This window comes from Drosophila nasuta, chromosome 3 (assembly GCF_023558535.2).
Source record: "Drosophila nasuta strain 15112-1781.00 chromosome 3, ASM2355853v1, whole genome shotgun sequence".
NCBI lineage: Eukaryota > Metazoa > Arthropoda > Insecta > Diptera > Drosophilidae > Drosophila > Drosophila nasuta.
Window position 1 is genome coordinate 17,630,246 of NC_083457.1, and position 25,442 is coordinate 17,655,687.

General features: G+C 35.1%; 9 protein-coding genes across 10 annotated transcripts; 2 read left to right on the plus strand and 7 right to left on the minus strand.

The window, feature by feature from the left end:
* Positions 1-177: 177 nt before the first annotated feature.
* LOC132788014 (large ribosomal subunit protein eL39) lies at positions 178-1,443 on the minus strand. The gene is made up of 3 exons (XM_060795298.1): positions 1,343-1,443; positions 1,150-1,253; positions 178-307 (listed from the first exon to the last, which is right to left on the minus strand). The coding sequence occupies exons 1-3, from the start codon at positions 1,343-1,345 to the stop codon at positions 259-261; spliced, it is 156 nt and encodes a 51-aa protein (XP_060651281.1). The 5' UTR covers positions 1,346-1,443; the 3' UTR covers positions 178-258.
* A 201-nt stretch (positions 1,444-1,644) lies between these two features.
* Positions 1,645-2,458, minus strand: LOC132788013 (probable protein BRICK1-B). The gene is made up of 2 exons (XM_060795297.1): positions 2,265-2,458; positions 1,645-1,822 (listed from the first exon to the last, which is right to left on the minus strand). Exons 1-2 carry the CDS (start codon positions 2,383-2,385, stop codon positions 1,713-1,715), a joined length of 231 nt encoding a protein of 76 aa, XP_060651280.1. The 5' UTR covers positions 2,386-2,458; the 3' UTR covers positions 1,645-1,712.
* Positions 2,459-2,900: 442 nt separating this feature from the next.
* LOC132788011 (uncharacterized) lies at positions 2,901-4,198 on the minus strand. Its single transcript, XM_060795294.1, has one exon. It carries the CDS (start codon positions 4,099-4,101, stop codon positions 2,974-2,976), a length of 1,128 nt encoding a protein of 375 aa, XP_060651277.1. The 5' UTR covers positions 4,102-4,198; the 3' UTR covers positions 2,901-2,973.
* An 840-nt stretch (positions 4,199-5,038) lies between these two features.
* Positions 5,039-11,736, plus strand: LOC132793668 (integrator complex subunit 1). Its single transcript, XM_060803696.1, has 3 exons — positions 5,039-6,479; positions 6,612-7,591; positions 7,689-11,736. The coding sequence occupies exons 1-3, from the start codon at positions 5,120-5,122 to the stop codon at positions 11,571-11,573; spliced, it is 6,225 nt and encodes a 2,074-aa protein (XP_060659679.1). The 5' UTR covers positions 5,039-5,119; the 3' UTR covers positions 11,574-11,736.
* A 62-nt stretch (positions 11,737-11,798) lies between these two features.
* LOC132793676 (uncharacterized) lies at positions 11,799-14,319 on the minus strand. Its single transcript, XM_060803711.1, has 7 exons — positions 14,033-14,319; positions 13,675-13,843; positions 13,116-13,432; positions 12,866-13,051; positions 12,672-12,803; positions 12,488-12,610; positions 11,799-12,416 (listed from the first exon to the last, which is right to left on the minus strand). Exons 1-7 carry the CDS (start codon positions 14,213-14,215, stop codon positions 12,357-12,359), a joined length of 1,170 nt encoding a protein of 389 aa, XP_060659694.1. The 5' UTR covers positions 14,216-14,319; the 3' UTR covers positions 11,799-12,356.
* A 266-nt stretch (positions 14,320-14,585) lies between these two features.
* LOC132793671 (inner nuclear membrane protein Man1) lies at positions 14,586-16,979 on the minus strand. Its single transcript, XM_060803701.1, is given in 3 exon segments — positions 14,586-15,695; positions 15,697-16,596; positions 16,878-16,979. Coding segments are annotated over 3 exon segments (2,052 nt in total). The 5' UTR covers positions 16,965-16,979; the 3' UTR covers positions 14,586-14,630.
* A 920-nt stretch (positions 16,980-17,899) lies between these two features.
* Positions 17,900-20,149, minus strand: LOC132793673 (LIM domain-binding protein 2). 2 transcript variants are annotated; one of them, XM_060803702.1, is made up of 2 exons: positions 20,057-20,149; positions 17,900-19,902 (listed from the first exon to the last, which is right to left on the minus strand). In XM_060803702.1, the coding sequence occupies exon 2, from the start codon at positions 19,865-19,867 to the stop codon at positions 18,131-18,133; it is 1,737 nt and encodes a 578-aa protein (XP_060659685.1). In that variant the 5' UTR covers positions 19,868-19,902; positions 20,057-20,149; the 3' UTR covers positions 17,900-18,130. The 2 variants fall into 2 exon arrangements, with proteins under 2 accessions (XP_060659685.1, XP_060659686.1); XM_060803703.1 differs by lacking the exon at positions 20,057-20,149 and adding an exon at positions 20,032-20,053.
* Positions 20,150-22,265: 2,116 nt separating this feature from the next.
* On the plus strand, positions 22,266-23,596 carry LOC132793681 (ejaculatory bulb-specific protein 3). Its single transcript, XM_060803715.1, has 2 exons — positions 22,266-22,373; positions 23,111-23,596. Exon 2 carries the CDS (start codon positions 23,121-23,123, stop codon positions 23,499-23,501), a length of 381 nt encoding a protein of 126 aa, XP_060659698.1. The 5' UTR covers positions 22,266-22,373; positions 23,111-23,120; the 3' UTR covers positions 23,502-23,596.
* Positions 23,597-23,798: 202 nt separating this feature from the next.
* Positions 23,799-25,195, minus strand: LOC132793680 (CCR4-NOT transcription complex subunit 11). The gene is made up of 5 exons (XM_060803714.1): positions 25,085-25,195; positions 24,506-24,870; positions 24,305-24,444; positions 24,027-24,192; positions 23,799-23,957 (listed from the first exon to the last, which is right to left on the minus strand). The coding sequence occupies exons 2-5, from the start codon at positions 24,749-24,751 to the stop codon at positions 23,826-23,828; spliced, it is 684 nt and encodes a 227-aa protein (XP_060659697.1). The 5' UTR covers positions 24,752-24,870; positions 25,085-25,195; the 3' UTR covers positions 23,799-23,825.
* Between the last annotated feature and the right edge of the window lie 247 nt (positions 25,196-25,442).

Consider the following 25,442-nt stretch of genomic DNA (forward strand, 5'->3'; position numbering starts at 1 on the left):
CGACAGATTCAAACTAATCATGCAATGATTTGACATATGCATACATATGTACATGCTCTCGGCTATCCATTCTTCAAACATTTTGCAAGCTTTAGTTAAAAACACAACCATTACGTTGTCAATTGGATCTCTGAAACTGTAAACCCAATACGACACGAAATAAAACAAAATTTACACTCCGTTTTCAGAAAAGCATTTTTATTTCATATTCTCAGTTATATTTGGAAATCAAAACAACTGTAAAGACTGTCCACAAGCTTACAGCTTCAACTTGGTACGTCTCCAGTGACGGCGCTTAGCGTTGTACCTAAATACGAAAAAAATTTTTAATTATTGTGGACAATAAATGCATATTGAAAGGAAACATTTGAGCTAGGACCTACTACGAGATTCCGTGAAACAGCCTAACAATTTGCAATACACCTATGAAAACAATAGTAGTCCTCTTTGGAAGTTTAGAATGAGTTTTCTAGACATATGTGATCAACAGTTTTAACTTTTGAGACGTAACATTGTTGTTAACTATCACAATTTCATATTCTGAACTACAGTTTTCCCCAAGTTGCAACTACGATTGCATCTAGAATTGTTAAAGTAGAGGTGATTAAATTTCATCTGCAGCTGTCTTAAGTTGGCCAATATATTGTTCATGGCAACGAAAGCCTAGAAAAGTGGCTCAGGTTAACACATGACTGGCTCATGATTTAGACGACTGGAGCTTGTTTGCCGAAGTCATTTGGTGGGGATGGTGGTTACCCATTCACCTGTATTTGGGTTGCCAACCTACTGCTGTTGTGATATTTTTAACTGAAGTTAAAGCAGACTTAGGTCATTCCTCTAGGTCAACTTGAGATTTTTGTCACTTGTGCCATTAAAATTCTAATTGCAAAATATTCCAGACCGGAAGGAGGCATCACTAATTTGCGATTAAAACACCGGACAAAACATTTCGTACAATCGTGTCGGCAAACACCCGCGTAAAACGGAAAACATTTCTATGTACTCTAGTGACACTTGCACGAACTCTACTTTACAGAAAGAACACACTTCTGGAAGGCTTTTAAAACTTCAGCCAACAATTGCAATTGCGAAACAACATCAAAATATAAATATTTTATAATCATTAACCACACAGAACACCCAACTTACCTAATGGTATTGCCTGTGCGCAAGCGAACCCATTGTGGAACTGATCTGTTCTGCTTTAACTTTTTAGCAAGCTTTTGCTTAATACGGAACGATTTGTGTGCCGCCTAGAAAATAAAAATATATTCGATATTATTTCATGTTTATATAGAAATAATAATTAGAGATTGACGAAAACATGAACGATTTTTCTTACCATTTCACCCGCCTTAGTCGAGAACCAGACCGGAAAGAGGGTTTTGTTTGTGACAACAGCTAGAGATGGGCAATAATTGCGAAGTACTTTTCATAGATATTTTAGCGTTATTATCGGAGCAACGCCTATCGATAGTTGCGAAAGATATGTAGTGTTTTTATTTTTTATATTCAATTTTCAATTTAATCTAATTTTAATTTATGCTTGTAATTTTTAAATACATATTGAAACTATAAAATTGCTTGGCTACCACTATTACAAAATTCGAAAATAATAGCTTCCTCCAATAATAATTCAGTATGTATGTTTTGTGTCTTTTTAATAAGAAAAGTAGCAATATATAATATTCATAATTCTACATATCATAAGTTTACGTCAGCGTTTCGCCTTGAGTTACACAGGCTTCCAAATAATCTATACGTCGTTCCAAAGTTGTAAGCTTCTCGTTAAGCACCGCTAATCGTGATCGGCAGGACATATCTGAAAAAAAATTAATAAACCAATTTGACGTAAGAATAACAATTTTATGGAATTATGGAATTTTTTTACACAATGAAATAAAAAATAAAATGAATACTTTCTTTTAAATGTATGTTTTTGGCAAAAAAAATTGGGAAATTAAAATGGTAAATATTTGCTTTCCCAACAAAGTACACTGGTTTGCTTCCAAAACACAATGACAGATTAGATTGGGCGTCACCAAAATTACAAATGACAAATGATGTATGTACATAGTTTCAATGTTGTACTATAAGACACCGGTACTTCGATGACCACTAAAAGATGTCATGCATCTAGTTACATATGAATGTTCATAAATGTATTAAATGTAAATGTAAATACATAAATGTATACATATTGTTATGTACATATACATGAATATGTACATATATGACTAGGTGTAGACAGAAATTGCACTTACCAAATGAATTTAAAAAGTCTGTGATTCTTTTTATGCTTGCTGTGATGACTTCAATGTATTCTCGGTTTGCCCAATCCTGATGAATTTGTTTTTGAATAGCTTCTCGATGAGCTCCGCTCATTTTAATATTGTTTTAATATGTTTATGTATGTATTGTGGTAATTCAATGTTTACAGAAAGTGCAATAATGTGACCGTTTTAAATTAAAAGAAAAAGTACTAAATATTGCAACAACTTTCACAATGTCAACATTTTGTCAAAGAAAAGAAAAAAAAAAACGACCGGCTAAAATAAGAAAAAAAAAATCATTGAAAAAGTATTGCATACTAAACTTCCTACCACAAATTATGTTTAAATTAATACTGAAATTTATTCGCAAAAATCCGTAGAAAACATGAAACTTTTATTCACAATAGGGTTGTAATCAACCTTCTAGCCGAATTTAAATGGCAAAGCAGATACCAACACAGATACTTTAGTTACTCCGATTAGAAGTCAGATAATAAGATGGAATGAAAACATCAACAGTTTATGAGCATTACGGGGATAGATTATTAGTTAGCAGATTATTCTATCCAAAAAACCAACTCGTGAATGTGTTGAAAAAAAAAGGAAACTCCAACGCATTGCGCAAACTTAAGTAGTCAAATCGCACATTTTGTATATAATTTCAGTTAATTATTAATTATAACATTACATTTAAGAATCATCATTTTGGATGACTTTCTACATAGACTGTTGTATTATCTACGCTTAAGAACTGAGTTATGCTTAATGTCGATAACATCTTCATCTGGCCCTGGTAAAGAACATCGGCAATGATTTTCTCCGCATATATCGCTTGTGCATTGTCCATCGATCGCAATTTATGCGCAATGATTTTACCAAAATTTGTGAAGTGATCGTCCAATTGATTATCGGCATTTTTAAATGCCAATTGAAACAACCGCTCAAAGTCAATATTAGAAATGCCGGCAGCTCTGCATTTTCCCATTGGAGCATCTGTATCTGACAGTTGCGAAGATCCCGATAATGAGCGTTTCCTATTGCTTTTTATATATTTTTGACGGGTGGTTGAAAGCTGCTTTTCGCGATTCACATCAACTGTATTTTGCTGTTCTACTAAATTTAACTTTTCATTTGCAGCATTATTTGTCGAGGTATTTACTGATTTTCTTCGGTCGCATATAATGCTGCTGCTGCTGTTGTCTGCCGGCAATATAACGTCCACCTCCTTTATTGTTGCCGATTGATTGGTCTGATTGTTGTTCGAATTAACTGTTTGAATACTGATAATTGGATCCACCTCGACTTCCTCAAATAAATTGGCACAGAATTCGTTGGCGCTTGTGCTGGGCGATAATTTGCTATTATGCGTATGGGTATCGTTGTTTTTCATCTGCTGTTTCGGCAAGCTTTCGGCGTCGGAAAACTCTTCGTATGTTTCTTGCTGCACCATGACATTGTTATCTGTACTTTGTTGTTGTAAAGGTTGATTATTATCAGTCTGCTTTGATTTTTTCTCTGGGATTTCTTCGTCCTTCAGAAACATGAGAGATTCAAAGTATCGCCGCTTCGGGCAGTACGGTTCATACTTTTCACCTTTTTTCTTCACTTCATTGTACTTGCGCAGCTGATGACGAAATGCACACCTTAGATTGTTAATCTTTTGCTTAGTTCTTTCAACATTGTACAGTTCTCCATGTTTAGTTGCCACTGCAATCAGCCTCATATATGCTTCTTGACGTCTGGTTCGATTCCGAAAATCAACTGAATCGGCTTTCCACAAGCATGGGTTGCTCTTGTATTCCTCAATGAAGTCGTCAATGAAATCCATATTTGTTTACTAATCGAACGCCACGATTAATAATAGATGCCAAATATCCGTTCGTATGGCATAAATTATATCTCTATATTATACTAAGAGACAGTGTGTGACCGCAGCTTTTATTTAAAAATATACTTTTTTCTCAAATCCAAAAAATACTACTTATTCAATTATTTTTTTTCTGGAATTGTAGAAAGTATTTGTTTCTAATTTGCTACAATGAAAATGAAACATATTTCGCGTATACTCTGACAAAATCATAAGAATCTAATAATTGACGTAGATAATAATATATCAGTAAAATATTACATATTAAAATATATAATTGTACATCACAATTTTAGAAGCAATTAGGCATGAATTAAATCCTTTGCAGTTTATTTATAATCATAAAATTCATTTTGTTATATACGAATTCATATTGCATCGAATAATATTAATCCCACATTGCTATCGCGTGAAGAACGTAGAAAAAAACGGTTAACAGTTATTTGCAAGCTGTGATTTTTATTCAAAATTTAGTTAAAAATGAAGTCTGCATCAATTTATTCTTTTGTGCATTGATCAGTAAAACAATGAATTATGACAGAAATTCAAACTCGAATTAGTTTTGATATGATTAGTATAATTATTGACGTTATTTTTTTGACATATTCAGATTACGTATCTAGAAAATATTGTTTTGATTATAAACTTCAACATAATTATCTTAAATTCATTTACACATCATAGTCTTGAAATTAATAATATAAAGAAAAATATAGAAAACATTTAATAATTCCTACTAGTGCATAAAAAACGCTTGATAAACAAGAGCCAATTGTATTTAATTTGTTTACTTATTAACTGCAAGTTTCTTAACATTTGGTTGCCTCAATATTTATATTTTGTTTCGTGAACATCAATGTAGCGATAGTTGCATCTCTATTATGAAGTGGTATTTTTTTATATTGTATTTGCGGTCACTTTGATTTTCAACAGCCGAATGTTTTGTTAAAATTATGAGCTCATTTTAAGCATTGTCAATATGGACCGTAATAAAATGAATGCCTCGAATAGAGGTCAAAAAAAGGCGTTAATGGGAGGCGAACAACTATACGCCCTCGGCACAAAAGCTGTTCGGGATGACGCCAAATCGAAAATATTGCCAATCAAAGGTATGCCCGGCAGTTCTAATTCCAACGATCGAAAAAGAGAGGCTCCTACGGCACTTACCAGTCATGCCAGTAAACGATTTCGTGGGAATATCAAAGATGGTACTACTGACATGACACCAACAACATCAACCAGCGGTGTGGCCCAATATGAGGTCTGGGAACAAGTAGCTGTTGACTGTGATTTGGCCACAGTGCTTGAAAGCATATACACGGCAATTGAACAGAATGACAATGAAGCGGTTGTTCGTTTCATTTGTGGCATTATTCGGCAAGCAACCTCTACGTCTCTTTCATCTAGACCAAAGGTGGACAATATTGCATATTTAACACTCTTGTACTTGGCAAAAGTGCATCCGAATTACTTCAACAATGATGTGGTCACGTATGCACTTTTATCGTTTTTGCGTCGTGAGTCAAATGTGAAAATGCGCTACAATGTCAATCTACACATAATTCTCACAAATCTGCTTACTCGAGGATATGCCGATGTATCGCAGTGGCCGGAGGTATTATTGCGCACTTATATTGATGATGCTGTCAATGAGCGCTTCTGGGCTGATAACGACTGTTGTGCACCGTTTGTGAAAAACATATGTGCGACTTTCGGCACACGGACTCCTCATTTAAGTCTGCTGCGATGGGATGCCAACACGACAGTTGCTTCAGGTCAGGCGCATCGAGACAACGTTACTGTCGACGACGATTCTGGTGACAATTCCACACAGAGTCTTGATGCTAGTCCGTATATGCAAGGCGATGTGGATCAAACAACCGATAACCTTTGCACAGTTAAACGGCGTTTTTCTGATACAACTGTGCAAAAATTGGTTAGCGATGCAATACGTGATCAACTGAACAAACGCCAGCAGCAGGATAATTACACACGCAACTTTCTCAAGTTTCTATGCACCACGTCGGGCATTGCTGAGGTGCGTTGTCTGAGCATCTCGCGACTCGAGTTATGGATACATAATGGCAAGCTTGTCAAATTCGCCCAGCAATTATTGTCATACATTTGCTTCAATATCAAAGGAAAAAGCACACAGGATAACGAAGTGCTGCTGGTCTTAATTAAAATGCGCCTGAAAACTAAACCGCTTATCAACCACTACATGTCATGTCTCAAGGAAATGATTCACCTACAGCCGGATATACTTAGCACTATCATGAAGTTGGTGGTTCAAAATGAGTTGTCCAACACCAGAAATCCTAACAACATGGGCATGCTAGGTAAGGAATAGAGCTTTTATAATTGTTAAAGATATCAATTCGTTAGCAAGACTATCATAGTTAAATATTACTTTGTTTATTATGCGTCACCCAAAACAATACGTAATTAATTGAATTATTCTTTTTTTCCAGCTACAATGTTTCAAACTTCGCCAGACCAGTCAGCCGTCAATTTGGCGGAAATATACCAGGAGTTCGTATTGCAGCGCGATGATTGCTTAAGGACATTACGTGTGTTCCTGCGGGAACTTGTGCGCATGCTGCGCTTCGATGTGAATCTTGTCAAGTTTTGTAAAACATTCTTAAGCGAACGCGACGAACTGAATCAACAAATCGAGCACTTTGAGTTTAAAGAGCGCATCTTTCACTCCATGGTCGATCTCGTATGTCTCTGCATGTTTCTATCGGCCACGCCGCAGGCACGCGAAGGCAGCTTATCGCTGAAGACTAATCGTGATGTAAAGAACAATCAAGCACTGATCAAGTTGTACAATCAAATGTCCCAAATTCAACTGGATGCCGTTTCATGGATGTACGAAACAGTACCAAATATTTTTAAAATTCAAGGCAATGAATACAATCAAGCGCTGCACAAGTTGCTATTGCTTGAAAATGCAGAGCAATATTCGCGGTGTGATCAATGGCCATCAGAGCCCGAAAGGGCGGCAATTTTGCGTATAATTTCAGAGACTCCTATTCACGAGGAAACGTTATTACGTATTATTTTGATAGGTATCACAAAGGATATTCCATTTTCCATCGCAAACACATTCGATATTTTGTTACTGGTGATAAAACGTGTATCGGGAATGAAAGCAACTGATTTCCCTGCGGTGCAGGCAAATAAATTCGACATTATCGATTTTCTATTTAGCATGTCGGAATATCATCATCCGGAAAATATTCGCTTGCCATCGGACTATGAGCCACCAAAGCTGGCAATCATGGCATTCTACTGGAAAGCTTGGTTAATACTTTTAATGATTTCTGCACACAATCCTTCATCTTTTGGTGCCTTTTGCTGGGACCATTATCCCACTATGAAAATGTTAATGGAAATTTGTATTACAAATCAATTTAACAATGTTGTCCCTCACAAGGATGAATTACAGGTGAGTACGTTATTTACGATAATAACTAATTGCCGTGCAGGCTCTGATCTCAATACTCATTATCACTTCACAATCTAATATTAATAACTAATTGCAGATAATTACTGTGGAAAGGGATCACATTCTTCAATTTGAAACCTACTTGGCAGCGCAAACCTCACCTCATGCGGTTATTACCGAGGAAAATGCAATTTTAATAACGCAGCTCATGCTAATGGATCCAATGGGAACACCTCGAAAAGTACCGAACTTGGTATTAGAACAACTAAAGTATCTCAATCAAACATTCAAGTTGGGACATCTATTCTGCCGTTGTCGGAAGCCAGATCTGTTGCTAGACATTATACAACGACAGGGCACAACACAATCGATGCCTTGGTTGTCCGATCTAGTCCAGAATAGCGAGGGAGACTTTAGCCATCTTCCCGTGCAGTGCTTGTGTGAATTTTTGCTCTTTAATGCGCATAACATTAACGAGGAGAATAGCCGCGATGCCGAGTTGGTTACCTTTATCAGAAATTTAATTATGGACTCAAACTATAACAACCACATTGTTTGTGAAGTACTCGACTATATATTTAGACGGTTGTCTTCAACTGTGAAGCAGTCGCGAGTAGCTGCATTAGCAGGTCTGAAGATTATCTTCAACAATTCGGGAAGATATGAGCACGAATGGTTATTGAAATCGATTCAACAAATTCCACACTTTATGGAGGCAAAAGCCTTTATTATTCCACAACTAAGAGCTGCCTGCCAAGTAGAAAATTGCCCCGATTTAATAATGGCATACATACAATTTATTACGGCTCATACGCTCAACGATCCGGTTAATGAAATGCTGGATCATGTCATCGATATGGCGCAGTTGATTGTCGAGAGAAGCACAATGTTCCAACACATCATCATCTCGCAAGAGGATTACGATTTGCAGCCCGATGAGAATCGTATACAAACATTAAAATGCCTATTTGTTGTGTTTAACAATTATATCATTAAGCTCCGAGAATTTCACGAGCCTTACGAATGGACCGAATATCCGGATTTGTTAATGGTTCAGTTTGATGATGGCGTCCAACTTCCGTTGCACATTAACATTATTCATGCCTTTATCATATTACTAACCTACTCCAACAGCAACATGCCCGAGTCCATACCTATTCTGGATTATTGGTTTCCTCCCGGCAGACCAGCTCCTGTTGCCTTCCTTCCCAACATGCCGCAGGATCAAATTCAACTTTTACCAGATTGGCTAAAACTTAAGATGATTCGGTCTTCAGTTGATCGTCTGATTGATGCAGCTTTAAATGATTTGACGCCCGATCAAATTGTGCTCTTTGTGCAAAACTTTGGCACGCCTGTAAACTCCATGTCCAAGCTGTTAGCGATGCTGGATACGGCTGTCTTGGAACAGTTTGACTTGGTCAAGAATGCCATACTCAACAAGGCATATTTGGCGCAGCTAATTGAGATACAGCAAGCACGAGGCGCTAAAAATGGTCATTACACAGTACAAGCTCTGGATTTGCATTCGCATTCGCTAACTGTGCCCGATCTGCCCAAATTGAATACACAAACTCAGGAGAATCTGCTCATTACTGAATATCAACCGATCTCACCTGAACTTCCTAATAAGGCCGCAACATTCAGCGAGTTATCGGCAATACTTCTTGATAAAGCCGATCAGCGAGCAATTCCCAATAAGGAAACGCGTAAAGTAGTTCATAATATGCTAGACATTGCAGTCAGCCCGACGAAGCTGAATTCGGAAGTTCTACAGACCATACACAATGTCTTAGATCAGCCCGCTTGGGATCAACGCAAAGATAAGAAGCACAAATGCTCCATCAATGCCACACGAGACTCTTGCACGATATTAAGAACTTATTTCAGCTGTAAATTGGATCCAGACTTTTATCGTCTCACTGAGGGAACTTTCAATACAACAATACGATGTCGCCAAAACAAAATACCTAGTGTGAAAGACGACTTTTTAAATGAACTCTTCAACGATAGCTTATCCGCTATGCTGCAGAGCTCACAACAACTGCATTTTGCCAAATTCAAAGCAAAACATTCGCTTCCGGAAACCAAGAAAATCGTTAGAGAAATGATGCGTGGATTTGAGTATCCGATGGGGGAAAGCAACTCCAACCTTAACGAGCAAGGACAATATTATAAAATTTTCAAAAATGGACTATTTATTGACTGGCTCGCTGAGGCAGATCCTGAAATCGTTTCGACCAAGCTGTTTAAAGAGAAGTTCCTATTCTCTAAGTCATGCAGTGAATTTCGATTTTATCTTTTGTCACTGATTAACCATCAAACAAACTGGGATACCATTGAGGGCATAGCGCAGTCATTGTTTAAGGATTACAAAGATGACAAGGACTTCAGCACCGTGCTCAACTATTTCGAGGCATTGACAACAAATCCCAAACTTTGGAAAGGCAGAGACAAGTACATGTCTAAAAATGTACAACCAAATTCGTTTTTCAAATTGGATTCTAAGGAGCTGGAGCCATTTGTACACTTTATTCTGTTTGAGGGCATCTCAGAGTTGTCCACAGCTAATTATGATTTTAAATTATGTTCACGAATGACTTTACTTTTTAAGCTAACGGAAAAGCGCAAAGATCTAATGGTTAAAGTAGTAGAATATGTGGAGAAAAGTTCGGTTTCCGAGGCGCTTAAACATCAACTTCTGCAACAACTTTACATAATGTACCCTCGAATCAAGTTCTTGAAGTCCTGCAACGCCGTCGGACAAACGCACAAATTGCAGAGCTTAAAAGGCTGTCAATTTGATAAGATATCAAATAATTTAATCACCTGCTTGGGTAGCCTCACTGCAAAAAAAGACTTTGAAACACTTTCAACGGATACGGAACTTTTACTGCGCAAACTGGCAGCGTCGCATCCTTTACTATTCCTGCGGCATTTAGGAGTTTTGTCGTCCATTATGCAGGGGAGAGCACAAAATAGCATGAAAGCTTTGAGAGAGGAGCATCATTTTCATCGTTTTGTCCAAATTCTGAGAACATTGGAGCTCTTACAACCAACTATATACGAAGATACATATAAGAACGAGATTCAAACGACGCTTACATGCTACTTTACCTTTTTTAAACATCACAGTTCGGTAAAGGAAGCATGCCAGATGTTGGCCAAGTTTGTGCAAATTCTTCAGGCCTACATTAATTGCAATCCTTCAAGTGCTTTGCTTTTTATTGAGCAATATGTGGGCATTCTATCAGAGCTCTCTGTCAAGTATACATCAATGATTGAGTTGCAAACTTTGGTCCAATCAGTTGCATTACTGCAACATAAGTCGAATAATTCCTCAGAGCTTGATGACGAGGACGTCAAATTTGAATACGAACTGGATGGGCATGCAGATACGAAACCCAAAGCAGTGGTTAGTGAATTGGATTCCATGGAGGGTAATCTAAATGCCCAGGAAGTTGTTGGCCGCGGCTCCTTTTCAGTGCTTACTTTGGGCTCCTATAACAAAGCAAACTTTAGCGATGTCTCGCCTCATTTTCTAGACTTGATTAAAGTCATCAAGCAGTCACATATCGAAGATGTGATCCTGGGACCTTTACAAGAAATGGAATGCTTAACATCGAAACGTTTTGTCTTCATCAATGAGCTCTTCGAACGACTTTTGGATTTAATTTTCTCGCCCAGCGCCCAAATACGTTCTATTGCCTTTATTATTTTAATACGACATCTTAAGCATAATCCGGGTAATTCCGATATCAACCAGTGCACCTTGAATGCATATATCCAATGTTTAAGGGATGAGAATTCTTCAGTGGCCGCTACTGCCATAGATAACTTGTTGGAGATTTGTTTATTGTTGCAGGAGCACGCTGTTGAAATTTTGTCCGTTGCTTTCTCTCTCGGCATCAAATCATGCCTTAATACCAGCAATCAAATCCGTAAAGTCATGCAGACACTGGTGGTACAACACGGTTATTAACTCTTTCGATTGTTATGATAAACACGAAAGATAAGGAATATTGCTACAATGTATTATCATTAACATGTGTAAATAAACAATTTTATCTCTATCGAGTATTTTTTGACTTCCAGCTTGTTTGCTGTAGAATTTAAAATTCTTATATTATATTTAAGTAAATCTGAATAAATTTAAGACACAGGTATTGTGGTCAGAATTTGAATCATAAATGTTTTTATTTATCTTAAATTCTAGGCGGGCTTTGAGTGCAGCTATATGGATGGTACAGTTCACATTTATTGCACTCTTAGTGTTTATTTATTTAAATATTATGTTAAAATGGTTTACAAACTAATTAACTAAACATTCATATCATATTTGCGAATAATTAATGTATATTGTATCCATTAAATTGGTTTATTTTTGTTGTTTCTTTGGTGCAATATTATTCAAAAGGAAAGTATTTTACGTTTCTTTCGCAAATAATATTTTACATGTTGATATTGTATTATTATTTGAAATAAAAGCACAGAAGCGAATCACAAACATTGATTTAAAGTGGTCAAATTACAAGTATAATTATTATAAATAAAATTAACTTTAGCTTAACCAACTTTCACATTTAATGACTATAACAAACGTTTTTCGTATCGCCAATCGTTATGTTTAATTTCGTATTTAATATAAGTATTTGCTACTAAGTTTAAATATTTTGCAAAATATGTGATGATAATAAAATTATCTTCTATGAATTATAAGAACTGTACATAAAGGATTTTTTCCTTTAATTAAAATATTTTTAGCTTATCGCGTTGATGATTCCCTGACGTTAACCGTTAAATTTGCCGGAGTCGTTACTTCAATCTGCAATGTAAAATATTATAAATTAATTTATTAAAAATTAAAAAAACAAATTAAATGAAGATTTGAGTGACCTCATTGTTGGTCGCATCTTCCTGGTTCAATTGAGTTGTTGAGTCAGCAGGTTTCTTATACAACGACATCAACTGATCAATAGTATTCGAAAGCATACGGTTCTTGTTATCGGTTATCGTCAACTAAATATTAAAAAGTTAATTCAATGAAACGCTGAAGAAAATTTATAAGTGCACATATTACCTTTCCTTTCATTTTATCCAGCTGTTCGTTGACACTTATTATTTTTTGCTGGAACTCTTGCCAATTGTTGCTTAATGTGGTTACATGAGCCGTTATACTTTGTGAGCGATCCAACAAGTCGTCCAATTTATTCTGATAACATATATTTTGCTGACGTAATGAGAATTCTATTATATGTGATATGATATATTTACCTTGTGCGACACGATTTCGCCGTTAATAATTTTTATTGACTGGATAAGAGTGTTATTAACATTCATAAGATCGCTTTCCAACTTTTTCAATGCATTTTGCATCGTTTGATTGAGCGTGTTGACGTCATTTGAAAAGTTTGCTGGCGCAGCGCTTTCCTTAATCGTTGCTAATTGACTAACGTTGACCTGAAATTATAGGAAATTGTTCAATAATTTGTAATATACATAAGTTTGACAGCAATTGTCTTACCTTGATCATTTCCATATCGGATCGCAGGCCCTTCTGTAGCTCGACATATCTATTATAGTGTTCCTTAATGCCATCAATATCCGTTACAACAGCCTCTAGCTTGGCTCCAAAGTCGGCCACAAGTTTCTCGTCCTGGCCGTAATTTCTCTGGGCCTTAACAGTCTCTTGGAGACTACTTAAATTGCCATTTAAAACGTTAACGTTTTGATTCAATTCATTGAGTTGGTTGATTACAAATGTTTGGTTCTTGATTAGGAATGATGTTGTTTCATGCCACTGCTGGAGTGTATCCGGAAATATTTTGCTTATGGCAGAGACTAAAACATTTAAATGAGTTAGCAATATGGTAGATATTAATTACACGCAAGCTTAATTGAAGACGTGATTGTCGTTGTGGTTATATAATACATTGAAACGAGTCTATTTTTATGCTGATGTTGACAGTGGTTTTATAAATTCATTTAATATAAGTATGTACAAGGGATAAAAGACTTTAATCTTGTTTGTATTTCATTTACCAGTACATATACTATATGTGTAGAAAAAATGTGATATTTACCTTCTTCAACTTTTTGACGATAATCGGAAATTTGCTGTCTTAAATCGAAGTAAAGCCAGTACAGTATACCAACAAATAAAGCTGTAGTTATCCCAAACAGAAATGGAGCACACTTGCGAAAGTAAAGTTTTTTTCGATGACCTCGTCGGGTAGTGCCCTCAACATTCATCTAAATCAAAACAAAGCACACATACATATAATATACATACGCATACTCATATACAAATGTACATATTTATGTTCATAAGTACTTTTATGAGCATAGATAAGTAAAAGTGTAATTGCGACCAGACAAACGTTAACATCTAAATATTCAATTTCAAAATAACATTTAAATATTCTCAAGTGTTGTCATTACCCATGTGTAGTCATCAGGGTCATCCGTGGATACTGACAGCAATTTGTCCTGTGAGTGAATAGTGCGGTGGGAACCTTTTTTTGTAATGGAATGTGCTATCAAAGCGTCCAGTTCTCGTCGTTTTTTCATCTTTTTGCCACCACCAGACCGCAGTGGCACTTCAATACGATGATGGCAGTCCATAATGCGTTTTATTTAAATAATATTTTTTGTCCACTTAAGAAAAACTTTTATAAGCGCACATCGAGAACAACTTCTACGCGCAAGAACATTGCGACTAGGGTGGTATCGAATATACTCAAGAGTGTATGATCGAACTAGTCGTGGAACTAAATGAACTGAGTTCTTACATTTAAACAACTAGTTCAAAATCGTAATCCCGGGAACAATTAAAGTTCGCTAATTTAATGAATTTATTGAGTAATATAATTCGATATAACAGCTAAAGCCTTACACTCTTTTTAAAATTTGATTGCTATATTTCATTTACATTCCCATTATTGCAGTCCAAAAATGTTGTCGAACAAAATATAAAACTCGAAATAGTAAATTTAATATTTATTTAAAAATCTTATATAAGCTTATTAAGATAAACAACTTAATTTGTGTTGGGGGATTTAAAGTATATGGGTTCAGCTAAAGATTTTGGAAAACGACTTAAATAGCGTTCAAGTCGCAGAAATTTGATTGAAATTAGTTTCTTATCGAACCACCATCCGTTGATTTCGTTGTGAACCATTCCAGCGTCAGCTTCAGTTGCGCAGCGAATATAAACGCAGCACGATTGCTTATCAAGTTGAACATCGCATATTTTGCAATTTGAGCCAACCTTTTCGAATATGGATTCAACGATCATTTGTCTCAGGTTGGGTTGTTCAACTTCGGATTGATCAAACATATGCCTGATTTTCAAGCAAGACGTTGGCGGATTTAGGATTTTGTTAGAGTTATCAAATGCTGAACTTTGCCATTTTTTTGAGGTACTCACTTCCTTATTACCTAAATTCTTATTCCATGTCATAGTACGAAGTTGTTCGCCATTTCGGGCAATCATACCAAAGAGCACACGGTTATCGTTTCCCTCAAGCGTCTTTAAAGCCTTGTTCCACGAATTCAATAGTTTCGATCGCTTGTGAGCTGGTAAGAGTTTGTCTTGCAACTCATTAATTATAACTTCCGAATTCTCCGATACCGAACTTTGATACATCAGTTCATTGATTATGTCCTTGATAAAATGCTCTGCGGCCAAAAGTTTTTCCTTTTGTCGTATGCGATAAAAAGCCACGGAAAGATAAACAATTAAGCAAACTAATGCCACGAGAAGCAGCAATCCGATAGCAGTAAAAAAGCGTGACATTTTTTTTTGTATAATGCACTTAATTGGCAGATTCGGTTCCGTCAACTCGAATGATATGTCATCGGATGAGTTTAGCGTTGAGACAATCGTCTTGATCATCCATTGTGGATTTTGACCAATTAAATACTGCGTGGCCAGCAGCTTTTTTTGAGTGTTGCCTTTGAGCACATTACTGTTTTCACTTAGCGCTTTCTTCAAATCATCCAGTTCAAGTGTTGGTGAATGCTCCTTATCAATACAGTGATGCAACCGTGCTCTTTCATTTAAGTACTTGAAAAGTTCCTCACTTATGTACACGGCCTTTTTTGAATAGATCTTCACTAATGCATGTGACAGTTGTCGGTGAAGAGAACAGCAAGTCTTTATCGTTGGGTCCGCATATCGTATATCTTAAGTCCGTGCGAGAAATGGGGCTCAAGTAAAATTTCTTTGCCACATACAAAACAGAAATCATTGCTAGAAATATGACAAAGGACGCAATAAGTACATGTGGTATAATGTGCAAACTAATGTCAGGTTTCTTTAGGAACGATTTCAAATCGAATGCGACAAGTTTTTGGATCAATCCATTTTTAATAAACGCATTTGACATTGGGACTGTGCTATAGCCATCTTTGGAGTTGAATTTTTTCTTTTTTGTAGAGGTATCTCGAAAACTAAGCAGTCGATTTACAACACCACCATCACAAATGTTGGGTTTGCCATTGATTTTTGCATAGGATGTAGATGACGATGAGGTATCACAAGGTATTGTTGAGCGCGGTTTACGAAATTTGTTGGCAATATTTAAAGCATGTTGTTCGTTATCATCATAATTTAAAGCCATAACAGGAGGTGGCGCATACATCCTTGAGGCAGAGCTCTGCACTGAATTCACATTTACATCATTTTTGTACAAAACCGTCGGATTTTTATAGGCTCGAATATCATTGTTGTTTTCAAGCCCATTATCAAAGAGATTCGAATATTCTTGTAGTGCAATTGGTGGCGAATTGTGTACTTGTGGCTTATTATTATCCTTGGAGTAAAGCACATAGTTTGTTACTTTTCCTTTTTTAAGCTTCTCATTTTTCATATGTTTCATCAATTTCTTTATCAGTAATGGTCTAGTGGTTTCTGTAACTGGAGTTTTCGGAAATCCCAATTGCGTTAGTTTCCGTTGTATCTCGACATCGCTTAAATTAACGTAACTATCCGTCATATTTATCTGAAAAATAATAATATATAGTATATACAGTAATTTTATTTCAGATGCTAGATATACTAAACCTAAACGTAAAGAGTTACATAAAAAATACTAAAAGCAAATTACTGCATCACAATGCCTATCACAGAGCGACAGGTAGCAGTGGAATGGCGACTTTTGTTGACCACTGTATCGGCTTGGGTGCGAATATTTGACTATTGTCGCCCGTGCGATTTTTTTTATGCAACATATGCATATATACAAATATGCATTGCAATTTTAAATGCTGTTAAATCACTTACAATAGGCTGTTGTACTAAGAACTGTACATTGCGTTCATTCACTGCACTTGGGTACACATGTGTATGTGCAATGTACATGCACATCATATTGGTTTCAGCATGATCAATAATGCACTTTTCATTCCATAATTTAGTAATGTTCAACGCTGCACTAATTAACAACTTACCAATAAATGTATTAAATAATTCAAGTCAAAATATTCTTATATTAATCAGTCGTAAAGTAATTTCAAAGCCGTTTAACTTCTCGCTTAGCAGCGTGACCGCAAGATGAATATTGAAACATACCGAAGACAGAAATGACTGCAAATTTTAGTATTAAATACTTTACACACTATACCATAAATGGGACCAGAGTTATGAAGGATCATTTCTTAATATGTGCGAAATTTCTGTGATTTCAAATGAAATGTATAAAATTTGAGGTCCGTGAAAGCTAAAATACAATTAATGAAGAAAACGTTTAATATTAATTAATGTATAAGCAATCCTAACGCAATTAATGTATTGTTTGAAATTATTTTTCCGATTATAATATAATCCCGTTAAAACTCGAAAGCAATGAATTTAGAATTTTCATTTCAATATATTAAAAGAATAATAATTAGAAAATAAATTAGCGTTAGTTGCCGTCAAAATATTTGCGAATATTAATAATCATTGAATATTACATATAAATAGTTATAAATGTTAATCCAAATGTTTAGAGGGTAATGATATTTAAAAATGTTTTCTGGACTCAAATCTGACAATAAAAGGAAATTTTTATCAAATGAACGCTCATATTTATATTTGTGGAAAGTATATTTGTGGAACTCCTTAGATGCCGACTTTTATTTGATTTTGTGATCAAAATTCTTACATACAAATACTTATCTACACATATTTACATGTAATTAAGTTAGGTATGCGATCATATACAGTTGATTACACCATTTATAAAGTAAACTGGTTAGTTGAAAACTCCACTTGATTCTTAAAGTTGCTGGCTTAAGACGTTTTAAATAAAATAAGTTCGAAAATTTGTTGGTTGCTTCCATATAATATTATATAAAGTTTTGAAATTACATTGATACATATATAATTGTTTAATTAATATTCTTATTTACATCTCCTAAAGCTGCGAAACTTTATTTAAATATAGATTTTTACATGCAAGTATGAAAATACATTTCACCGTATGTATGTACTATATATCGAAAAATGAAATTATCATTTAGGTCTGTGTCTGTTCTTCTGTTCTGAATTTGTTTCTATTGCGATACAATTGGGCTCTTTTTATCGATATCCGCTATATTTGCATTGTTCTGTGGTCCAGATGGATTTCCAGGACTAGCTGGAATGTTGCCACCTCGCTCCATTGTCCATGGATTCGAGCTAGAAATGGGCGAATCCGCGTGTCCGAATCCAGTATGGTTGTCGTGATCGACAGCATTAGTGCCATCATATTGCGTATTCTCCAATCGGGTTATCAACCTCTCGTCTTCCTCGCCAAATTCACCGCCCATCAATGTGGGCTCGCCAACAACCATTACATCTTGCGATGAGAGCGAGAAACTGGGTCCTGATGGGGACCTTTTCTGGTTTGCGACAGGCGGGGTATTTGAGTTATTGCCGCCTCCGGAGTTTGAGCCTTTTCTTTTGCGACGCTTGTTCGGCGGCCTTTGGGGATCCTTTTTTCCGGGTGGTGCGACCATTCGTTGCCATTTCTGAAAGAGCGTGGTCTTCAAACAATCACGAGGACTCAGAGCATAGGCCTTGTGACGCGACATGAGCTCCTGCATCGGCTCCAGGATAACGCACAATCGAAGGTAATTTAAAGTGGAATTGGTTATGCCCGCTCGAGTAATGTTCTTTGTGATTTGATCCATGAGTATGGGATCAGGATGTGACGTTCCAATGAAGGACCGAGGAATCAGTTCACTATGTCCCTTAATAGTCATGTGCCACGATTTAATGCGCATGTAATCATCATACATAAACTCAAGAATTAATCGGGCATCTGCGCATACTTTTGTAAAGCAAGGTTTTTTATGATGCGTAATCACTGTGCACTGATCGCAGTCCAGTGTTATGGATGTGTTGTGGAAAGATTCCTTCGCGTGTTTCAGCTGAAAGTACAGATCGGAGACGCCGCCCTCAAAAATACTGCGAAAAAACCGTGGAACAAGTGTGCGTCCAATCGTATATCGTTTGGGGCCGTCTTCCAAGCAAAACAAGATGGTTAATCTGGCATCATCCTCAAAGAACTCAGTTGTAAATGAATCCCACCAACAATTGTCGCTGTCTTCGTTTCGTTGCTGCAGTCGCTTGTTTAACTCAAACACTCTATGCTCCGTATGACTAAAGTATGAATTATGTCTTCGAAAGCCTTGATCAATGCGATCCATTTGTTGAGGGCCGCCCATCATGGGATGATTGCCACCATGGCCGAACGGTGATGCTGGTGGCATTGGATTAAATTGGCCACCAACACCAAAAACTGTTGGTGACGAAAAATGTCCAGCTTGCCCACTATTAAATGGTGTACCTGAACTCGCTGGCCGACTGAATTGTCCCAGGCCAGATGATGGTGATCCAAATGGTCCGCCAACAGGCCCATTGAAATTTGCCGCGGTCGATGATTGTGAGTAGTTTCCCTGTATATTTTGCGAGCCGACTCCAACTGGACCAGGGGTTGATGACCCCGAGGGGGCCGGAGATGAAGTGTATTGCGGAGTATTTGATCCGGGTTGATTAGAATTTTGAAATACCAACGATTGATTGCCAGCTGGTGAAGATTGTCCACCTTGTGGATATTGATTGCCGCTGGAATTATATGGTAGTCCTCCCTGGGGAAATCCGCTCTGATTGCTGGCGTCCGGGTTTAGAGCTGATGCGTTTGTGGAAGGCAACATAGCTGAGCCTTCTGAAACACCTTTCCAACTGCCTTCATCAATGTTGGCCTGAGAAGACATCGTGTTTCCAGTATTTAAACCTCTACGATTCATCCCTATAGCAATTATTTGATAACATCCGTTTCAATCTAAAATACATTAGAATCAATATTAGCAAAGCCTCTACATGGCAGCAAAATATAGCGAATGGAAACGAAATAATAAACACACTAATCACGCGTTAATGTAATCACTTTGAGACCCGATTGAGAATTCACCTGTCAACAATTTACACTGACGTACCTATAAAATTATAATAAAATAATCAAGCCCACAAGCAATTATGTATCTACTATCCAGCAGAAATAATCGAAGTCATTTCGATAAAATTGATATCGATAAGAGCCATTAAAATATGTATATCTACGAATTTTTCAGGTTGCGAAGACAGACAAGGTATCGTCGTGATTTCCACTTCGGAAAGTAGAATATATTTGATAAATATTAGTAATTGTCAAAACTTATCCAATTGGCTGCTGATATAAATTTAAAACTAAGTACATTTTATTTAAATGTGCATGCTGATTCAATTTCCATTACTTATTGGTACACAATGACAATATATTGAAAAATAGATTTAATAATATTTTTGAAACAAATAAAAAAAACTATTGTGGGAATTTAATAAATATGTATATAATCGCAAAAATTACTACTATCAATACTTTTATCTGATTGACGTGCAACTGTGACATTATTATAATTAAACGGTTCATTGTACATTGAATACAAAATAAAATACTAAACGAATCTCAAAATAAAATAAAATATTTAATAACAAAAAACAGAAAAACCTAATTGTATTACTTTTATACCAATATCCTTTAATTTCACCGCTATGCATATGAAAAAAATGTATGTAATATAAAAATGTTTAAATTTATATATGTATCTCATGTTTACTTACAAAATGGTTTTACAATTGGTTAATAGTACTATTAGATTTATTATTAGTTCTTTGAAAATAATATCAAAATATTCTAGATTTTAAGCTAAAAGCTATTTGTGAAATTTAAAAGTGTTTCCATGTTGATCAAGTGAAAAAAATGTATTGCACAAAAATAATTATATTTAAAATATAGTAAGGGTACGAAACTTAACAATCAAGAATATACACACTTTTCTGTCAATGTCATAGTATATTTCTACTCTACAGGTAGAATTGTTTAAGAAATTGTGTTTTCTTTATAATTATGTCTTTATGGACAACAAGATTTTAAAGACAATAAATGTTCGAGAGACTAAGCTTTGGTGTCGGCGTTCACGTTGGCCCTACGCAGATGAAATTCGTTCTTAAATTTTGTCACACCATAAAATAATATCGAGATATATAGACATATATATAATACCTAATTTATCTTATTTTGTATATTTAATTTTAATAAAATTTTAAAATTATTCATAAAAGCTGCTGCATTAAACAAGAGAATTATTATACCATATGTAAAATAGCTTTGATGAATTATTAAAAATAATTCAACGTATCTCGGCGATTTCAAGGACGATCGTGATGTCCTTTGGCACAAAACTATTGGGATATGAAAAAGGACAAATGACCTGCAGACAACAAAAGGACTTCTTTAGTATAGATTGTATCTCGGCCATGTCCTGTCCGATTCTTACCGGACTAGTGTCAAATGAAGTATCTTGGCAAGGACTACTATCCACTCGCAGTTTATGCCAATCGTCCTTGTGGTTATCCTGAAATTTGTGATTTCGTCTTGTTTCCTTCGCCTCCTGACTGAAGAATTACAAGTGTTGGTATTATTTTCCAATTCGCGTTCTATACTAGAGTGATCACTTAATTCTTATATGTCCTGTGTTAGTAAAATATTACCATACAGCCATCTGAATATAAACTAAAGAACGTCAACACTATTGTTATCACTAGTATACAGTATATCTTACGAACACCGGTTTAGATGATTATTTTAGTTTAGAAGCAAATAGGAAAACAATATCGTATTATTAATATTAATGGATAATGTTATTGTGAATTCGAAGAATTGTGCAATCATAACCGTTCTATATTTCTGGGCTATATTTTTTAATTGAAGATGGAAACATACGATCATTTAAAATAGATGTACACGACGTTACACTATATTCACATGCGTATGCATATTCAATTCTGATGATTCATATCGCACAATGTAATAGGTTCTAATATAACACTTAATTGCAAATTGCTAAGTACCTATACGTCAATAAAAACAATAATAAATATATGTATATATATATATAGCTATATGGATATGTGGGAAAAATATATATACTAACTTAATAATGTACTTTAGACTAATCACTGGTTTGACATTCGACCGAGAAGGCCTTACGTTTTAAAGTCTAAAAGCAGTGAAGTGCATACAAAAGCGAGTTATAAGTATACCTCATATAAGTTGTAGACGACGACTACTACTATATATGTACATATATCTTGTTGTCTCTAAGTATAAAAGCGAACCTCATTGAGTTCTTCGTCAGTTCGTTCAAGTTTTTTCACTACAACACAACTTGTTTGAGTGGGAAGCTCAAACTTATCATCTGACACAAATAAACAGTAAGTTTCTCTAACATATTTAGTTATTCGTGTATTCAAAAGACTATATTTGCATTTTCAATTAGTAATTTGGATGTCTATTGTGTTTATTTATGCACGATAATAATACAGTAAATAGATCTATAATAGTTTGTCTATTATAGTGTGCCTATTTAATAACCATTAATAAACACAAGCAAAAGGAAACTTTTCCGTTTGTTTTGTTTGCATCGTATTTAATTTGATTGGATAGGTAGCCTTGACTCCATTTCATTATATGATTATCCAACAACTTATTAATCCGAAATTAATAAAGTAAATACTCGTACGATATGCATAAACATGATATGCATCATTAGTTTTTCAGAAATGAACATGAGTTGTCGACCTTGAATAGTTTTAAATGCGCTAAAAGGATTGAAGTGTAGTTAAACTAGTTGTATAATGTGATCAGACGTTCATTCGTTACCCAAAGTTGTGTTATCGTTAATGAAGTATATTTAAAAAAAGACAACATTGTTATCTGAATTGAACCAAGTCATCTGAATCTAACATCAATAATAAGCGGCATTAATTATTCTGATTACTGGAAAATATCATACGAACTTCTTGGCTAGCTAAGTTCGTGTCCTAAGTCATTTCTTAACTAAGAATAAATTAGACAGTGACGCACTCATTTTCTATTATTTAACTGATTATTTAAGTACATTATAATTGTTATCAATTCAAAATCCTAACAATAAGTATTTTTCTTGCAGGGTTTTCAAAATGAAAGCTATCTTTGTGATTCTCGCCGTGGCGATAGTGTGCGTTGCAGCTGAGGAGAAATATACCACAAAATATGATAATATTGATATTGATGAAATCTTGAAATCAACTCGACTTTTCGATAATTATTTTAAATGTCTGATCGATACGGGCAAGTGTAGTCCTGAAGGCCGAGAGCTTAAGAGATCCCTGCCAGATGCTTTGAAAACCGAGTGCAGCAAGTGCAGCGAGAAACAGAAGATAAATACGGACAAAGTTGTGCGCTTTATCATCGACAAGAAGCCTGAAGAATGGAAGCAGCTGCAAGCCAAATACGATCCTGAGGATCTATACATTAAGCGTTACAAGGAGCGTGCAAACAAAGCCGGCATTAATGTTTAGATCAATTTTATCATCATAGTGAAAAATCAAATCTCAGTTTGAATAGATGAAAATAATTAGTCGACTATAATAAAGACCTATAATATATGTGGTAACTTTTAAGCCTATTTACTTGCGAGTGTAAAGTGAATCTAACTTATACTGATTTATATCGTTGTCGTTAAATCGACATTGTTAATAGCACATTCTTAATAGAGTGTTTTTGTGATATAAACTTTAAACTTTAGTCTAGTTTCTGTCCATAGTTTTTCCATTGAAACGATTTTAGCATGCATCAAAACCAGTTTTTTTTTTTAATATTTGATTTATTGTAATTGCTTGTACTCATTTAGATAACGAATTTGTTGTTTGAATTGTGTCGCCTGACTCCAAATGTTTTATTAGTCGGTATAGAGCAGCGGCTTCTTTAATTTTACTAAATCCAACGCAAAATGCTTCAATTTCTATAAACAGTTCCTAGAATAATTGAAAATTTGATGAATAGATAAATTTTGCTTTATAAACTGCAAATTAGAGATACTTTACCTTAACATTTATAATTTTGTTGCGAATTAACGATTGAAGAAATACGCATACTAATCGGACCAAACGGGATTGCATATATTTGTCTTTGACAGTTTCGCATGTTGAAATACAATTGCTAATATACAAATGAATGAATTCAGTTGGCAAGGGACAGGATGTTGTCAATCTGCAAAGCAATATTAATTAATGATGGAGTAGTAACATTTAAGTGAAGGATAAAAGAGTGAAAGATAGTGGAGCAAATTCATCAAATCACATTTATTCATCATTGCACTCACCTATTCACGACTTCCATAGAGTGTAAAGTTATATCCATATTGACAAGTATGTTAAAATATTCCGTAATGTCGGTATTCAACATTAGTCTCAGTAATATTTCAATAGAAATAAGCGGATTGTTCTCAACTAGTTGAGGAAGCTGCAATTGAGATAAGATTGTAAATTTGGAGCCAACATTTTTAAAATACCCGAAAAAATACCTTAGCTGGTGTCAATCCATATTGATGTGCAATATTTCTATTTTGCTTTAGTAAATCATCAAATAAAATTTGTTGATCTTGAAGACTTAATGGCTGAATAAAAGCTTGTTCAATTAACAGTTTTGTGTTTGGAGTAACGTAATTTGATTTGTCATATAAAACATTTAGATTTTCGCTGCTTGACGGATTGATCCATAACAGCTCATCCTCAAAGTCCATTAATGGTGGAGCGATTGACAAAAACATGATGGCTATATTTGAATATAAATTTAATATATAGATTTCCAATGATATGTAAACTTAGTTGGGAAGCTCAAACTGATTTCATCTTCAAATCACACAGCGAATTTGATCCAACTGCAAATCTGAAACAAATTATTAGTTACATACAAAAAATGTTTTAAAACAATAATGAATTGCTGCCCTAGGCAGTGAATTAAGCCAAAAAATTTAATATTCAACTAATCTGTTGCATCAACGTCAATATGTGTATATCGAATTGATGAGAATTCAAAACCCATGTTACTTGTGAATCATGATAGATTTGATTGCAATAGTTGCAGTAATCAATATAATTACCATAACTCAATACGAAGAATCTTATATATCAATAAAACTTGCACAGTTAAAAAATAATCATTTACAAATAGTTTGTTTTTCTTTTTTCTCCTAGAGGTGGACAATATAATCAGAGTATATTTTGTTCATGTTATCGATTTGTTTTTGTTTTGTACTCTAAAATTAAATTAGTAATACTAATTGTTGGCCAAAATTCAATCTGGCAAGAATATTAAAATTAATTACTTTATGATTATTAATTTTTACAATTTATGTTTTAATACTTTTCATTTTAAAATTCACAATTCCTATGCGTAAGAGAAGTGGAAACAGACTAGCGTCAATGCAAACATTTAGTAAATTCGATAACTTCATTCAG

Coding starts and splice junctions, on each gene's coding strand:
- LOC132788013 (XM_060795297.1), bottom strand. CDS start 2,385: ATGAGCGGAGCTCATCGAGAAGCTATTCAAAAACAAATTCATCAGGAT. Junction 1,823..2,264: donor AGACTTTTTAAATTCATTTG/GTAAGTGCAATT, acceptor ATTTTTTTTCAG/ATATGTCCTGCCGATCACGA.
- LOC132788014 (XM_060795298.1), bottom strand. Junction 308..1,149: donor CGCACAGGCAATACCATTAG/GTAAGTTGGGTG, acceptor TTTCGTATTTAG/GTACAACGCTAAGCGCCGTC.
- LOC132793676 (XM_060803711.1), bottom strand. CDS start 14,215: ATGGACTGCCATCATCGTATTGAAGTGCCACTGCGGTCTGGTGGTGGC. Junction 13,844..14,032: donor ACCCTGATGACTACACATGG/GTAATGACAACA, acceptor GTTTTGATTTAG/ATGAATGTTGAGGGCACTAC. Junction 12,611..12,671: donor TGGATAAAATGAAAGGAAAG/GTAATATGTGCA, acceptor TTTAATATTTAG/TTGACGATAACCGATAACAA.
- LOC132788011 (XM_060795294.1), bottom strand. CDS start 4,101: ATGGATTTCATTGACGACTTCATTGAGGAATACAAGAGCAACCCATGC.
- LOC132793681 (XM_060803715.1), top strand. CDS start 23,121: ATGAAAGCTATCTTTGTGATTCTCGCCGTGGCGATAGTGTGCGTTGCA.
- LOC132793668 (XM_060803696.1), top strand. CDS start 5,120: ATGGACCGTAATAAAATGAATGCCTCGAATAGAGGTCAAAAAAAGGCG. Junction 6,480..6,611: donor TAACAACATGGGCATGCTAG/GTAAGGAATAGA, acceptor CTTTTTTTCCAG/CTACAATGTTTCAAACTTCG. Junction 7,592..7,688: donor CTCACAAGGATGAATTACAG/GTGAGTACGTTA, acceptor AACTAATTGCAG/ATAATTACTGTGGAAAGGGA.
- LOC132793673 (XM_060803702.1), bottom strand. CDS start 19,867: ATGAATCGTAGAGGTTTAAATACTGGAAACACGATGTCTTCTCAGGCC.
- LOC132793680 (XM_060803714.1), bottom strand. CDS start 24,751: ATGTTTTTGTCAATCGCTCCACCATTAATGGACTTTGAGGATGAGCTG. Junction 24,193..24,304: donor TCTATGGAAGTCGTGAATAG/GTGAGTGCAATG, acceptor ATTGCTTTGCAG/ATTGACAACATCCTGTCCCT. Junction 23,958..24,026: donor ACAAAATTATAAATGTTAAG/GTAAAGTATCTC, acceptor CAATTATTCTAG/GAACTGTTTATAGAAATTGA.